Raw genomic sequence first — 16,254 nt, 5'->3', positions numbered from 1 at the left:
GAAGCAACTTCACTCCGATTTTTGACAAACGTCGCATGAATATTCAAAACATAGAATGACTTACTCATTTTACTTCTTCTTATATTCACTCATTTGATTACCACTGAATATGGCGACTACGCGCGAAAAAATCATAATTAGCCTAGATTATGTTGACATTTGCCGCTAAAAATGCGCCTCAATTAAACGTCGGGATTAGATCTGTGTGTGTATTTATTTAAACCATCCAAAATATGTTCAGTTTTATGGAGATTTAATAATTTGCTAAATTTTAATAAATACTCACTGACCCATATTCATTCCGAAAATTGACAGTGCAGAGCCGAATATGAATTTAAAAGTGAGATGACAAAGCAGGCCGATGGGCTCCATAAAAAATAATCGATTATTTCAAGCTCTGGTACAAACTACTACTATGTGTGTAGTTACGCAACCGAGTAAACACACTTATCAAGCACTTATGTTTCAAGACGCAATATTTAGATGTTTCTTGTAAAAATAAGGCAAATACAAAGGTGCTATTTAAAAGAGATGGCGCCACAACATTTAAAGTAAAATGAATTTCCTTGTATGGACAAATCATCCGTTCTCATTAACTACGCATCGCATCAATATGAAAGCTAGGTCAAAAAGCAACAAATATTTTTTTAGATTTTTTGTACCCACGACTTGTTTTGCAGTTCTACACAATAAAAGAGATTTCATTGTACCTAGTTGCAAAAATATGAGCACGAGTTGTGCGTTTATCCAACGAGGCTTGCCGATACCAACGAAATGGATTCTTTAATGAACATTATGCAACTCAAATGGGTTGCATAATAGTAGTTTGTGCAACTAGTTGCAAAAAGATGATTTTTTCAGCACGAGATAAATACTACGAGTGCTGAAAAAATCGAGTTTTGCAACAAGTTGCACACGCTATTTTTTGCAATGACGAAAAATAGGCTTAAATATGATAAATCTGTACCACAATGGTACAATTTTATTTACTTAACATGACCAATCTTACCAAAAAAAATCATGTTGCTGCAGAAAACAAACAGATTCCATATTATCGTGCCCCATTGTGTGTTTGACAGACCATAAAGCGATAGATAAACCTGCCTTTGGAAAATTGGATGTAATGCCCATAAAATTATTTCATTTATTACGTGACACAAATTATACACTATTTGAACACTCACCTAAGCCAATTTAGCTAAATGTGGTCATGTAACTATTGTTTTAATGCTGGTTTTCCATTATAGCACCCAAATGAGTGCTATAATGGATATTATGCAACCCATTTGAGTTGCATAATGTTCATTAAAGCACCCATGTCATTGGTATGGAAAAGTAGGCCGTTTTATCACTCAAACGCCAACTGTAAACCAGGTATTATGATCAGGAATTGCAAAAAATCCATTATGGCACTCATTTGGGTGCTATAATGAAAAATCATCATCGGAACAGTAGTTACATGACTACATTTTGCTGAATTAGCTTGGGATAGTGTTCAAATAGTGTATTCTCTGCTTGGCGTAATCAATGAAATAGTTTGATGGACATAACATCAGAATTTTCCAAACAAGTTTATCTATCGCTTCAAGGTATGTCGAGCTACGCTATGTGGCACGATATCATAGAATCTGATTGTTCTCTGCAGCAACATTATTTATTAGCAAGAATGGTCATGTGGAGTAAATCAATCTTTACAATTTCGGTACTGATTTATCATATTACAGCCCATTCTTCGTCATCGCAAAAAAAGCGTGTGCAACTCGTTGCAAAACTCGATTTTTTCAGCACTCGTAGTATTTATCCACGTACAACTCGTGCTGAAAAAATAATCTTTTTGCAACTAGTTGCTCAATAGTAGTTTGTAGATGATTTTTTCAGCACGAGTTGTACGTTTATCCAACGAGGCTTGCCGATAAATCTGTACCAAAATGGTACAATTTTATTTACTTCACATGATCAATCAATTACAATTTTATTTACTTCACATGATCAATCTTGCCAAAACATCATGCTGCTGCTGTAAACAAACATATTCCATGTTATCGTGCCACATTGTATGCTCGACAGACCATAAAGCGATAGATAAACCTGCCTTTGGAGAATTTGATGTCATGCCCATTAAATTATTTTATTCATTATGTGACACCGCCTACACTATTCTACACTACTGTTCTAATGCTGGTTTTCCATTATAGCACTCAAATTAGTGCTATAATGGATTTTTTGCAATTCCTGATCATAATACCTGGTTTACAGTTGACGTTTGGGTGATAAAACGGCCTACTTTTCCATGGATGCTTTAATGAACATTATGCAACTCAAATGGGTTGCATAATATCCATTATAGCACTCATTTGGGTGCTATAATGAAAAACCAGCATTAGAACAATAGTTATATGACCAGATGTAGCTCAATTAACTTGGTTGAGTGTTTAAACAGTGTATTCTCTGTGTCACGTAATTAATGAAATAATTTAATAGACATGACATCAAATTCTCTGAAAGCAGGTTTATCTAACGCTTTGTGGTCTGTGGAGCATACAATGTGACACGATAACATGGAATATGTTTGTTTTCTGCAGCAGCATGACATTTTGGCAAGATTGATCATGTGAAATAAAAACAATTGTACCATTTTGTACAGATTTATCACATTAATGCCCATTTTTCGTCATTGCAAAAAATAGCGTGTGCAACATCTTTTTGCAACTAGTTGCACAAACTACTATTATGCAACCCATTTGAGTTGCATAATGTTCATTAAAGCACCGATTTCATTGGTATGGAAAAGTAGGCAGTTTCATCACTCAAATGTCAACTGTAAACCAGGTATTATAATGAGGAATTGCAAAAAAACTACAATTATGCAACTCATCTGAGTTACATAATGTTCATTAAAGCACCCATTTCGTTCGTTAAGAAAAGTAGGCCGTTTAATCACGCAAATAAGAACTGTAAATCAGAAATTATGATCAGGAATTGCAAATCATATTTTGAGGGCTTTGAGTTCAAAAATCTCTAGAACCTTCGCTCCATACTTCCTTCAGCTGTGAAATGCGGTTCGCCATCTTGAGAACTGTTAACAATCATAATGTACTCTGCACTCATTCAATTTCCGTTAGAACAGTAATGTGTTGCAAGTTAGACAAGCATTAATTATAGGCCTGAATGATATATGAAAGCAATTTTTTTCCTGCAAAAAGTGTATGCTACCCATTGCAAAATATGTTTTTGCTCCAGCACGTGCAGAATTTAACCAAACTTGGCATTATTGGATTAATTTCCAACTTAACTCGGGCTGAAATCTTTTTGTAACTTGTTGCATAAATAAGATATAATTTGCAAGAGGCCTAGGCAAAATGTTCACTAGGGGCAAAGTTGTCCTACACAGTTGGCAAAAAATTTGCCCCGTTTATTTTTCACAATTTTTAACAATTAAAAGAAGAATCATTCAGTGAATTCAACTAATAAATGGATGTTTGAGTTTTCGAAAAAGTATTACACGCCAGTGTATTTGCTGTGCTGTAGAAAGCATCATGGTATCTTCACATACAGAATACCAATTAAACAATTAAATTCTCAAAGCTTTTGCAAAAAAAAATGTTGCCTATGCCACAACGGAAACAATACAAAAATTAAACAAAATTATCTAACACAGTTCGGCCATAAGGCGCAAAAATTTTACTTGCCTGGACACCTGGTTGGCTACAGTGTAGTAACACCCACTTTTAGGATCCGTAGGTCTAAAACTAATGCGTGCAACCAGCGTATTAGAGGCCTATCACGTGGTCGCCGGCCTGTATTTGGTTCCCTGTTGAATTGTATTTGTAGTTCTCTTTTCCAAGGAAGGAGTAATACGAAAAACCAGAAATGGGTGTTTTTTTACCCACCTTGGAGTTCATTGGACTTACACATAAGGTGGGAAAAGTGCCTTTACCCATAAGGGGGTAGGAGGTTTGTACATCAAAAGTGAAGTGACTTTTTACCAACCTCCTCAAAAGCAAAACCTAACAAGATGGGTGAAAAATACCTATTAGACCAAATGATTTGGTAACATGAACTTCAATATTAAAAATATTTAAATTGCATAACACAAAACGTAATTTATTTATCATTTCTTAATAGTTAACAGGCTTCAAATTAGCTATTTGGAAACATCCCTTAACTAAAACCGCTGGCCCTTCAAGTCCTTCTGGATGCTGGTAATACAGTTTGATTTCTTTAGATATCCAGCTATATTCCTTTGTCATTCTTGTTTCCTGATGGGTTATGCCACCGTCGAAATACTGGTCCGAGATAGTATGGAATATTTGGTATCAGCATACATATCTGGATTAGATTCAAAAACACTTACCTTCAACCTTGTCGACAACGGCAGATCCAGACTAAAATTTTGTTGAAAATAAGCACTAGGTAACGTTTTATAACTTTGAAAGCTTCCACGTCAGCTTATTTTTACGTCTACGCTTCATATCCATAAAAAGTAACCGTAAGAATGATATTAGATTCTATTATTAAAAAAAATGTTAACCACTGTGAATTTCGATTCTGTTTGCAAATAGAATTATATTGTAAATAAAAACAAACTGGCTTTTTGACTTCTTCTTCTTCGTTGGCATTACAACCCCATTTGGACATTGCCGCCTCGCCGCTTAGCATTTCTTAACCCAAGTAACATTTCTGCATTCATTTTTTTGTCTTTATTAGCGAGACTCTCAGACTCTCGACTGTCTCGTTGCATTCGTATATCATTTGGCTAACCTGATGATAATTTTAGGCCCAGGGAAGTCGAGACAATTTCCAACTCGAAAACGGGAATCGAACCCTGCAACCCCTTGCTTTGTTGCCGCGCGTGTAACCGCTAGGCTAAGCAGGGCTCCAAAAATGTTTTTTTTTTCACACGCACTAAAATGTTGTGTCTTCAATAAAAAGATAAACCTGATACAACTTTCTCCTAAGTCTAACCACCTCTTCTCTTCTTGTCTTCCAGCAACTATTCCAAAGTGCGGCGGTTGCCATGAGCTAATACTAGACCGATTTATCCTCAAAGTGTCCGACCGAACGTGGCACGCCAAGTGTCTCCAGTGTAGCGATTGTCACGTACAGCTCAATGAGAAATGTTTTGCTCGAAATGGTCAATTATTTTGCAAAGATGACTTTTTCAAGTAAGTATTAAACACCACGGCTTCAGTCGAAGAATTCGCACTCAATATGGGTGCGGCATTTTGTCAGCTCCACTAGCAATTGAAATTGTTTATATGTTAATGTTTAACTCTCTTCTGTATGTTGCGGGTCCTACAGGCGGTACGGCACGAAATGTGCAGCTTGCGATTTGGGAATTCCTCCAACGCAAGTGGTCCGGCGGGCCCAGGACAACGTCTATCATCTACAGTGCTTTATGTGTTCAATGTGCTCGCGACAACTGAACACCGGCGATGAGTTTTATCTGGTAGAGGATGGGAAACTCATTTGCAAGCCGGATTACGAAGCAGCGAAAGCTAAAGGTGAGTTTCCGATGATATATGAGTCTATTCTAGCAAGTGGTTTGCACCATTAATCAGCATCTCAAGGGCCTCATCAACCATCCGGTTCAGAATGAGCTACATTTTTATCAGATACCATCGACGAGAATGGCACTGGAAAGACCCTATTTTTACGCTATCCATTCTACCTAACATAGGTTTATATCTCTCCGACGGATCACTGGATGGTGAATCATCAAACAAACGTCCTCGCACAACAATAACCGCCAAACAGCTGGAGACACTGAAGAGTGCATACAACAGCAGCCCTAAGCCAGCACGACACGTACGCGAACAGTTGTCACAGGACACTGGACTGGATATGCGAGTAGTGCAAGTGTGGTTCCAGAATAGGTAAGCATTTTCTTCTCATTATTAATATTCACAATTAGGCGAAAATGATATTTCAAACTTGGTATTATAATTATTAAGCTATTGGTCATTCCAAATAATTTTCATATAGACATAGTTTTAATCCACTCAAATGCTCAATATTTTATTTAAAAACAATATCGCATACCGTTCCTTCCATTAGAATGCTTGATGTTTTAAACAATAATTTTAAATGTTTCGCTCTAGGCGTGCCAAAGAAAAACGACTGAAAAAAGATGCCGGCCGAACGAGATGGAGTCAATATTTCCGTTCAATGAAGGGTGGTGGCTCACCAAGCAGGCATGATAAACTCTTAGATAAGGACGAATTGAAAATCGATCTAGATAGTTTTAGTCATCATGGTAAGTATTGAAAAGTTGTTGCAAATTGTGATTAAGTTCTAATGATATGAATTTTACAATGCTTTCAGATCTTAGCAACGATAGCTTTAGTACTTCAAACATGGGTCTGGAAGATGGTGCTTCACCCCACAGCGGCCGCGGTTCATACATCCACGGCAACGGAAGTCCGCCTCCGTACCTATCAAGTCATTCACCTCCGCCCATGGGACCGGGACATCATTTCGGTTCCTATCCAGACAATATTGTATATACTCCACTAGGTGAGTAAGTGCTCTCCTATCACGTACGAAGAACCCTCCACTAATGGATTTCATATTTTCTTTTTTCGTGAGCGCAGGTCAACCTGTCAACTCAATGCACCATGGCGGTCCCCGGGGTCCCCACGGGATGCACGGTAGTGCGGTGTCCGACATGAGTAACGACTCCAGTCCTGCCCACGGTTATCCCGATTTCCCGCCCAGTCCCGATTCATGGCTCGGTGAATCGTGCCCACCGAATGGATCCGTTTCTTCCGCGGTAGCGCACCAGCAGCAACAACCAGTGCCGCCCCCAACAGCGCCGTCGGTACCGTCGGCTTCCGCTGTAGCGATACCGCAAACCAATGGCAATCATGTACCGTCGGGGTTGCACTACTGATGCGTCGAAACGGTGCAGGTATCGAGAGGAGCTTAGATTTTATTAAATCGGATTGATTTATCGTATCGATTAATCGCGGGACTTACTAGTGGGCATCGCTTATTTTGGGCAATGGGTTCAAAACTGTGATTACAATTTTGTAAACCATATTTGGCAAATTTTACATTCAATGAAACATTTGTTGAAGTTTTAAATTCGTTTGTTTGAAACAAACATCGGAAGCAATTCTACCATAAATATGTGCGCATTCGAATTTGAAATTGAATAACTTTTTTCATAAAATCAAACAGATTTCTGGTACAAATCAAATGCTAAAATTTTTGGGTGAAATCTGTAAGAAAAATGAAATAGAGGCGTTGTGTATAGATTGGCCCAGCTGGAAATGAAGGGAATCAAATCAAATTTGAATCATTTGTTTGAGAACCTGCATATTGACGGTTCCATGCAATACTGGAACAACACAAAAATTTTCGTTTTTGACAATTTGAATACAAAGCACGAAAAATAGTAAGAAGTTTCACATGACAAAGACCCTGGTCAAAATTCGCAATATATCTAAAGTTATGACAATTTTAAAATTTGACGATCTTTCGAATTGCTTTGAATTTGTCATTTTTCCAAGTTTTTTGCTGAAACACATGCATCGTGATGAACTTATAATCTCAATATAAAATCACGAATCGCATAATTTTCAGTTTCCGCCGATCCATTCGATTAATTTATGTCATAGGTGGCATTACGGAATGGATTAGCTGTCTCCTTGTAGTTTATATAAAAGCAATCACAAATCAATATTACTAAGTGTTTGTGCCAGTTACTATCTCAATTTCATCTCAACTTTGAACTCTAACCATTGAACCAATTGTGTGGAGGAGTAAGTGCCTTTTAAATTTTAAAAACACGTAATCACGTTTGATAATCAATATAAAACCAAGACCCCGGGTTTACAGTTTTACTGAAAAGAAGCAAATTGGCACCACATGATTGACCGACTTCATATGAGCCCATGAGCATGTTTTGAAACAATTAATTGCATATTATTCGGCAACTCGGCCGTACGAAAAACCATTTTTTTTGTTAAATATCTATTGTGCATATGCACAGCACATGTTTCGAAATGGACAAATTGATATGAAATTTGCGAAAAAGAATCCTCGTGTCTTGGAGGGACTCGAACCCTCAACCTCCTACTCTCTAGATAGGCGTGATAATTCCTACACAACAAGATCACTTAAAGGTCACGTTTGCGGAAAAGCCATCAGAATCCGAGTAACAACCTCCACCGCGGTTAGCTCTCTTTTTTGCAAATTGAATATCTTTCGGATGCTTGATTTGTCCAATCTCCACATGTGCTTTACTGTACCAGTCAAGTGTACCATACCAGTCCGCCCAGCCCGTTGTTGGGGGCATGGGGTGCGATGCGATCCTCTCGTTTAATAAACAATGTGCACTCGCTTGACTGTGTTGTTTGATAAAATTTTGATAAGTAATGCGCTATAATTTTCAAATTGTTCGCAAATCAATTTTATGTATACAAAATAACAATGGTTTTAGATTCTATATTTAAACGAATGTTCTTAAGTTACTGTTTTTGATATTTTACCTCACATGCTGGACACTTGAATACCTGATAATGGCAAAGTGTATTAGGCATTAAATACTTTAGCCAAGTATCTAAAAGATTTAAAGAAAACTATCTAGAGCTTTTTGGTGGATAGTCTTCACTTGTCATAAGACGAGTTAGTACTATCCTATTTAAATCCAGCAATTGAATGTAACTTCACAGACAATTATTTCGACTCCTACAAAAGGGCCGTAAGGTTATTTTCTCCTACTGAAAACTCCAAGGCCAAGAGAAACGCCACATTTACATTATCAAATGGCACAGCATTGTTGAGTAAATTGTTTCCGTGATTAACACTAACAGGGGATCATTTTGTTTGCCTATCTCGAGATTAATGTGTTTAAATGTTCGCTGAATGTCGTAACTTTCCTATTTCATCAGTTATATGGTTTATTGGTTTCACAAATAAAAAATTTGGGTGAACAGAAAAAAAAATTATTGGATCTATTATATAAAGATTAATTACAAAAACCCACTGCCCATAACAAAGTGATATTTCTAATACTGTCGTACATACGTAATTGAAAAAAATCCAACGTGGTTTCTGCAATGTTACTAGTTCAAAGAACTAAAAGAGTCACTTTTAGAATATTTGTTTTTCGATAATCATGCAATAATATCTTACATAGATATTTAGTAAAGTTATCATTTATCATTTGTTCTTTCATAATACCTTAACAATGCCAAAAAATTATTACATACAAACACATTACAAATTAAACAAAGCGAGAAACTGCTAGTCCAATGGATGTAAACTCAACTAGTCTTATTTAGATAAACCGTAACCTTAAAAATGTATATTTGATGCCATCGATTCGACGGAAATGGATTTCGAAGCTACGAAGAGAATGTCCTTTGTTTTCTTCTGATAAGTTGTGTATCATATCTCTGAAATAGGTTTACCAAAGTATAGTTTGAGTAACTAAAACTGATAAGTTCCTTAACAGTTAGTCCTAAAACAAAAACAGGAGAGAATAGTTCTTAAGTTCACTGTATTCAAAAGCCCTAAAACTAGGAAAATATCTTCAATTCGAAACGTTAGAATCCGTGTCAAACTCTAGTCTTTGTTTCAAACAGCAATCAAATTTCACGGTAAACTATAAGCACATAGCATTTACTAAATGGAAGCCAGCAGTTGGTTGGAATCTATATAGGTGTAAACTAAACTATTTTTCCTAACGTTATTTAGTAGCACGGAATGAAAGTGTAAATAGACTTCAAGAATGAGAATTTAACGTTTAAGTAGAAACAACACAAAGAAACAAATCCTTATTCAGATAGCTGAGTACTATGTAAAAACTAATGTGTATATATTTATTTAATTTATTGCTAAACGAAATGATAATGAGACCTTTACAAACATTACATCCTTAAAAAGAAAATACATTCACAGTTGTTTTGGAAGTTTATTCGATGAAGGTTGATAATCTCACAACTCTGTAGTTGCAACTCCCCAATACTGTTGCATTCGTCCTCCGTCCGGATCAACGGCATCCAGCTCCAGAGCGCTTCCTTCGTTGTTTGCTGCATACCTTTCCTGCAGGGTGTTGAAGTCGTACTCCAAATTATACGGCATCAATCGCTGAAGAGAGCCGAAATATGCAGCATTCGGTCCAGCGTTTATCGGTTGTGGTCGAGCTGCGTTATATCGTATGGGTTTGAAAAAGTTCTGCGAAGATGTTGGATGGAAAGAACGTGTACTTCCAAACTGCTTCGAGAGGAACGGTGTGGTTCGAACGGTATGATTCATCGTGTTATAACCGTTTAAGGAGGAGTTAAAGCAACTATCACTGTCGTGAGCTAGCTGTGGCGAACTTGTTGACAAGGATTTCATCTGCGGTCGCGCTAGATTAGTATTGGACCCACACCGTTTGGTGAAAGCTCGGGATATTGTATTCAGTTCTTTGTCGAACAGAAGTTGAGTGTTCTGTTCCAGCATGTACTCCCAACATTTGAACTGCTCCTCAGACATAGCAGAATCAGATTCTTCCACTTCACGTTCTTTCTCTTCTTCAATTCTCGCTCTGACCGCTCTAACAACACCTCCACGTAAACTTCTTCGTTCGTTGGTCAAATAAGTGTTTGTTTTTCTGGCATTTAGTCCATTTACTTCCAAACATCTCGGTTTCATTCCATTTATTTGAGTTTCACTACCAGATGTCTGATCGCTTTGACCACTCGGAGATGACCGATCACTTCTTCCCGATGGATGTCTCATAAACGTACTCGATGCTCCTGAATGGCAACAGCTATTGTTCGATTCGCAACAACATCCGCACTTACAAAACCCCGACATAATACTCCCCGCTCCTTGCGGTTTCTTTCTGATGGTCTGCCTCAGTTCTCTCATCAGAAAGTCAATATCCGTACCCAGATTGTTGAATTTCACAATAATAATACTGATGTTCTCCTCAGCTCCATAGCTTTGCGCGATATCCTGAACTCGTTTAGCAGCCAGCAAAATATTCTCCTCCTTACGAATTTCTTCGGCTACCGTTTCCATCGTTATTACCTCCCACAGTTTTTTATTTCCTATCACCAGGTACTCATCTGCATCACTTAGAACAACTTCAGTAACCTCTGGGTCTGGCACCGTAACCGGATAGTTAGCACTTAGTCCAATTCGTCTGCAAGGATTCGCATTGGTCAATTTTACACATCGATTGTGCTTTACCAGCACTGCTACGCTTTCTCCCACACTTGCAACCCTCAGGATAAACTTTCTTCCATTAGCTGCCTGTGGTAGGTAACTCATAATTTCGCTCGGAACCCTACTTCTTGAAATATGACACAACGTCACATTAACCGCCTCATGCTGTCCTTGTTGCTTCAGTTCTCTATGCGCCGAAAGCAGCGTGTACTTCATATAATCGTTAGCCGTTTCCTTAACGGTGCGTTCCTCGAGCAATATTTTCGGAATCGTTTTCACAAGCACATTGGGAATAGAAATGTTGACCTCTCCATCAAACATACCAAATAGTCCCTCCGAATTGCAAAATCCTGGCAATCGTAACTGAGAGATGTAAAGCTTCGGCAGACAGCCAGGAGTTTCTGCAAAGCCAACCTTCCAGCATGGTTCGAACTCTTCGTTCTCCTGATATGGCCACGGCGCAGTCGGAAGGGACGGTCTATTTTTACCAGAAACATCCACCAAACTCATGGGTCGTTGCGATCGGCATGCTTGGAGCTGATGAGGATCAACCTGCAGTTGTGTGTTGCTGGATAGGTCCAGGAATTGTAAGTGCTTCGATACGAGTGATACCATATTAATTTTATCAAGCTGGTTATGTGCAAGATCTAACACACGTAGGCTGAGATTCTTGGCTAATGGTGGAACCGATTGAAGTTGGTTCGAATGAACCCGCAATACCCGAAGGCTTCGTAAATTAGTCAGATTCTCTGGTAGATGCCTCAATCTGTTACCTGATATCACCAACTCTTCCAGTTCGCCCCAACAGGTTATGCAGGTTTCGGGTAGAGTGGTTAGGTGGTTGTATCCAATATGAAGCACTTTTAATCGAGTCAGACAAATGAGTGAGTCAAGCACTCGATCCGTGAGATTGTTATTAGTTGCGTAGAGTCGTTCGAGATTACAGTTTGTTCCGAAAATAATGGGCAAGGTCATCAGTTTATTGCTGGAAATGTTGAGTATTGTGAGCCGTTCGCACGCGATGAAAAAGTTCTCCGGGAGGTCTTCGATGTAATTACATTGCAGGTACAATTTTTGGAGTGGAAGCTTACGCTTGACCATCGGAGGAAAGGTGGTTAGATTGTTGTAAGCCAGGTGCAGTGTAAGTATCGTTGCATGTTCGTTGTTGAGCAGATGTTCTGATATTACGTGTAGTTGGTTATTGTTGGCGTACAGCGTACGAAGTTGGTGACAACCTACAAGCCAATCTGGAAGCTCTCTGAGACTGTTGAAACTGATATCGATGTGCTTGAGATTTGTTGGGGTTGCTCGAACCATGATTTTCGTCAGATCTAAAAGAAAGTGTAGAGATGAATCATGCTCATAAAAAGTACAACATGTTGGTAAAAGCTATACTAATAGATTAAGTTAGCTATGACATTTAAAATTGCAATCCAAGAATTCCAAGGTTTGGCAGCATTATATCTATATGCCTAATTACTTACTGTTGTTTCCAGCAATCAATGAGTGTAAATGCCTTCCATTCAGTGTTAGCTCCTTTAAGTTGTTCCTACAGCATTGTATAGTTTCCAGTTTATCCAGTGCAGATAGATCCATGATCTCAATCGAATTCTCACTAACATCCAACTGCGTGAGAAGCTGGAAAATAAATCGTAATGACCAGATGTTTCATCAATATTAAAAAAAAACTTGTCATACTCCATAGTTTCCCAGAATGATGCTTCCCTTCAGTTGGTTCCCTCTCAGATTAACTTTGGTTAGAGGCAAATCGATTTTCTCATCGTCCTTATCCAGCGAACCATTAAGGCGACCATTTCTAAGGGAGTCATTCCTTTGCTGAAAATATGAACCCAAATTATATCACAAAGTCAATTAAGAAACCCTGATATTCTTACAAATAACCCCGCAGGTCGCATGTTAGTACTATTCACCATGAAGTCTGGCAAACGATCCAGCTGATTATAGGCTACATTCAAACTTTTCAAATTCATCAGGTTTTGCAAACAGTTGGGTAGTTCTTGTAGCTCATTTTTCTCCAGTATCAGCTCCTCCAAGCTAAAAATAAAATACAGAAATAAATTTGAATATATATAACGCAAAGCTGATTCAATGATTGTTTCAGTCAATATGTTCTACGATTGCAGAAAAGATGTAACTCCATGAAGTTCAACCATAAACGCCTGAAAATCGTCTAATAAAAGAAGAGAAGCCACGAGCATACATTAGTTCCACCGCGTGGTTTTCCACATGGGAATATTAATTAGCACTATACTAGTAAAACTACTGTTTTTCACCTTTGAGTTTTGGAAAGACAAAACGATAGAGTTCGCAAACACCACAAGTAAGAGCAGAAGCAGGAGGTACAGCAAAGGGTATTGTGGTTGTGGTTCTTTTTTTCGTTTAGATTTTTCACCTCATCATCCGCAGAGAAACTGGGATCGCTCATACAAAACAAGTGGAAATTGGTCGACTATAACTTGATTGGGCAACGCTTCTTTATAGACGGTAGTAACCGATCTGTAGCAGACAGTGCTACTTGAGAAGAAAATGTTCGATAATTTGCATGCACCCGAAAGCAATTGAAACGGCCAATTGTTTTCTTTTTATGTGCTAGGCTTGTGAAACACGATGTAAAAAGCATGCTTTGTTCATAGCCATTAATGTACGTGTGGGGTTGTTTATATGAATGTTAGGGCTTTTTGTGTTAAGCCACAATTTTCAGCGAAAAAGTTCCAAAAGTGTTCTTCAATTACTAGCTAGTATTTATTATGTTATAGCGTATTATTAACACATATGGAATTACATACGCAAACAGGCGGTATGCGACTAGATCCAAATAACCTTCAACGGGTCTTACACACAGAAGTGTCAGGTCTATTTTTTCAAATAATATTGTAGTACATATAATGTTTTCGACAACATTCTACTTCGCACTAACCTCATCCACATGGTGATCAATTTCAATAAGAATTGACTCACATGGTTGCGCCAATATGTATTATATTAAGCTCTTTTGTAGATAAAATCGTCATGAGATAAATATAATGTACATAAAAAATAATGCTATTTTTTATGATGGTCAATATATGTTCCCCCTTTTTGCCTTTCTCGTACAACAAAGTTGTACCGAAAGGCTATCATTTCACTCCGAAAACGAACTTTTTATGGAAGCTTCGGAGACCCATAGTGTTATAAATCATTCGACTCAGCTCGACGAGCTGAACAAATGTTTGTATGTCCGTGTGTATGTATGTGTGTGTATGTGTGTGTGTGTGTGTGTGTATGTGTGTGTGTATGTGTGTGCACAAAAGCTAAGAAAAACATTAGACAACTTTTCATATAGTAATCCTTAACCAATTTCCTCGCAACAAGTTTCATTCGACAGGGGACAAAGGCTAGTTGACCACTATTGAATTTTAAAACGATCGACCTTTGCGTTTAAAAGTTATAAACAAAATGGTACATCGAACCACATTCACCACATAAGGTTGGTGTCTTGGCTAAATGCGAGAAAGGCAGTATCACTACTCGGTGAATTAAGTTGGGTTTTTTTCAGCAAATTCGTTCGAAGGAGTTCTACTTGAAGATATATTTTCCCATGTAGGGTATCATTATCACTGCGTCCAGTTTGTTGTTCTATTGTAAAATATTCCTCTTTTCAATATGGCTATGTCATGATGTCGGGTGGTTTTCGGGTGGGAAACATTCTCGACACCCTGGGCACACACAATATACAAAACGACTTATCTGCTTTGTAAACAAAGATTCAAACGTTGATTTGACGAATCTGATAGCACTTCCAAGCAAACCGACACCATCAACATATAGGTGAAGGCTTCTGATGATAATGGTGTCGGTTTGCGTGGGAGTGCTCTCAGATTCGTCGAATCGCCCTTTGATTCTTTGTTTTCAAAAGCAGATAAGTCGTTTTGAAAATTTGGTACTGATCTGTTCATTGATTTTAAAGCAGTTTATGATTTAATGAAAATAAAATAATTGAAGCAGCAGCAGATATCCGGCACGATCGAACATTTTACTGGAATTTAATCATATCTGAAAAGAAGATCATTTTGAGCTTTTAGTCGAACATCTTCACTTGTCATAAGACGATTCTACAAACTCCAGAATTAAATGCGTTAGGACAAACTCGTCTTATGACAAGTAATTATATCTGCCAAAATCTTTCTGAAAAAAAAAATCATGGATTTTTTTAAATTAATTAATTCTTGAAAAACTTTCGAAGGATTTCTTGGAGTTATTTTCGAAAGAATTTTTGAAGAAATCTAGGAATTTCTTTAGAAATTCAAATAGATATTTCTCCGGTAATTTTATTGGAAATTCCTTCGTAAATTCCTGTAAGAATTCCTTCGGAAATACCTTCAGCAATTCCTTTGCAAAATCTATCCGAAAATCTTTCAGGCTTCGGAAATTTCTTTGGTCCTTCAGGAATTTCTTCGCATTTTTTTTCTGAAAATCCTTTAGAAATTCTTTTCACTTCAGAAATTCCCTCTAGGAATAATTTAGAATATTGCGCTTTTATTCTATATCTTCGGAAAATCGTCTGGGAAGGCCTTCATGAAGTTCATGTAAATTCATGAAGAAATTATTTCGAAACTTCCTGGATCTCAAAAAAGTATTTCTAAAGGATTTTTCGAAGAAATTTCTAAATGAATTTACGGAGAAATCCCTAGAAGAATTTTTAGAGGTATCTTGAAGGAATTCCAATAAGAAATTCCGAAGGATTTTCTGAAGGAATTTTCGAGGAAATTAGAAAGGTATTTCCAAAAATAAATTGAAAAAATAAATTGTAGTTCCGAAAATAAATTTGGAAATTCCTCAAAAATTCAAAGAAGGAAATTAAAAAAATATCGAAAGTCATTGGGAAATAATTTTACGAATTCTTTTAGAAATTTCGTCAGAAATTCTTTCCGATGTTTCTTTAGGAATGCCTTTGGAAAGTCCTCCAGGAGTTTCTTCGGAAATTGATTTAGGAATTTCTTTGAAATATATATTAGGAACTCTGCTAGTACTTTTTCACCTACCTTCGGAAACTTTTCTTAGAATACTTTCGAAATTTCCTTCAGGAAT

At 37.5% G+C, this 16,254-nt stretch overlaps 2 protein-coding genes across 6 annotated transcripts in view; one reads left to right on the top strand and one right to left on the bottom strand.

The window, feature by feature from the left end:
* LOC134213316 (LIM/homeobox protein Lhx3) overlaps window positions 1-9,906 on the top strand; it is a 132,062-nt gene extending 122,156 nt beyond the window's left edge. For both annotated transcript variants that reach the window (XM_062692273.1, XM_062692274.1), the window contains 6 exons: window positions 4,991-5,165; window positions 5,302-5,504; window positions 5,681-5,876; window positions 6,102-6,256; window positions 6,325-6,516; window positions 6,594-9,906. In XM_062692273.1, the coding sequence (XP_062548257.1) occupies window positions 4,991-5,165; window positions 5,302-5,504; window positions 5,681-5,876; window positions 6,102-6,256; window positions 6,325-6,516; window positions 6,594-6,892 (1,220 nt within the window). In that variant the 3' untranslated portion in view covers window positions 6,893-9,906. The remainder of the gene's footprint in view (window positions 1-4,990; window positions 5,166-5,301; window positions 5,505-5,680; window positions 5,877-6,101; window positions 6,257-6,324; window positions 6,517-6,593) is intronic.
* A 35-nt stretch (window positions 9,907-9,941) lies between these two features.
* LOC134213315 (protein phosphatase PHLPP-like protein) overlaps window positions 9,942-16,254 on the bottom strand; it is a 54,688-nt gene continuing 48,375 nt past the window's right edge. For all 4 annotated transcript variants that reach the window (XM_062692270.1, XM_062692271.1, XM_062692268.1 and 1 more), the window contains 4 exons: window positions 13,062-13,221; window positions 12,865-13,002; window positions 12,651-12,804; window positions 9,942-12,497 (listed from right to left, as the gene is read on the bottom strand). In XM_062692270.1, the coding sequence (XP_062548254.1) occupies window positions 9,946-12,497; window positions 12,651-12,804; window positions 12,865-13,002; window positions 13,062-13,221 (3,004 nt within the window). In that variant the 3' untranslated portion in view covers window positions 9,942-9,945. The remainder of the gene's footprint in view (window positions 12,498-12,650; window positions 12,805-12,864; window positions 13,003-13,061; window positions 13,222-16,254) is intronic.

This window comes from Armigeres subalbatus, chromosome 2, assembly GCF_024139115.2.
Source record: "Armigeres subalbatus isolate Guangzhou_Male chromosome 2, GZ_Asu_2, whole genome shotgun sequence".
Lineage (NCBI taxonomy): Eukaryota > Metazoa > Arthropoda > Insecta > Diptera > Culicidae > Armigeres > Armigeres subalbatus.
This window is presented reverse-complemented; position numbering and strand designations above follow the sequence as displayed.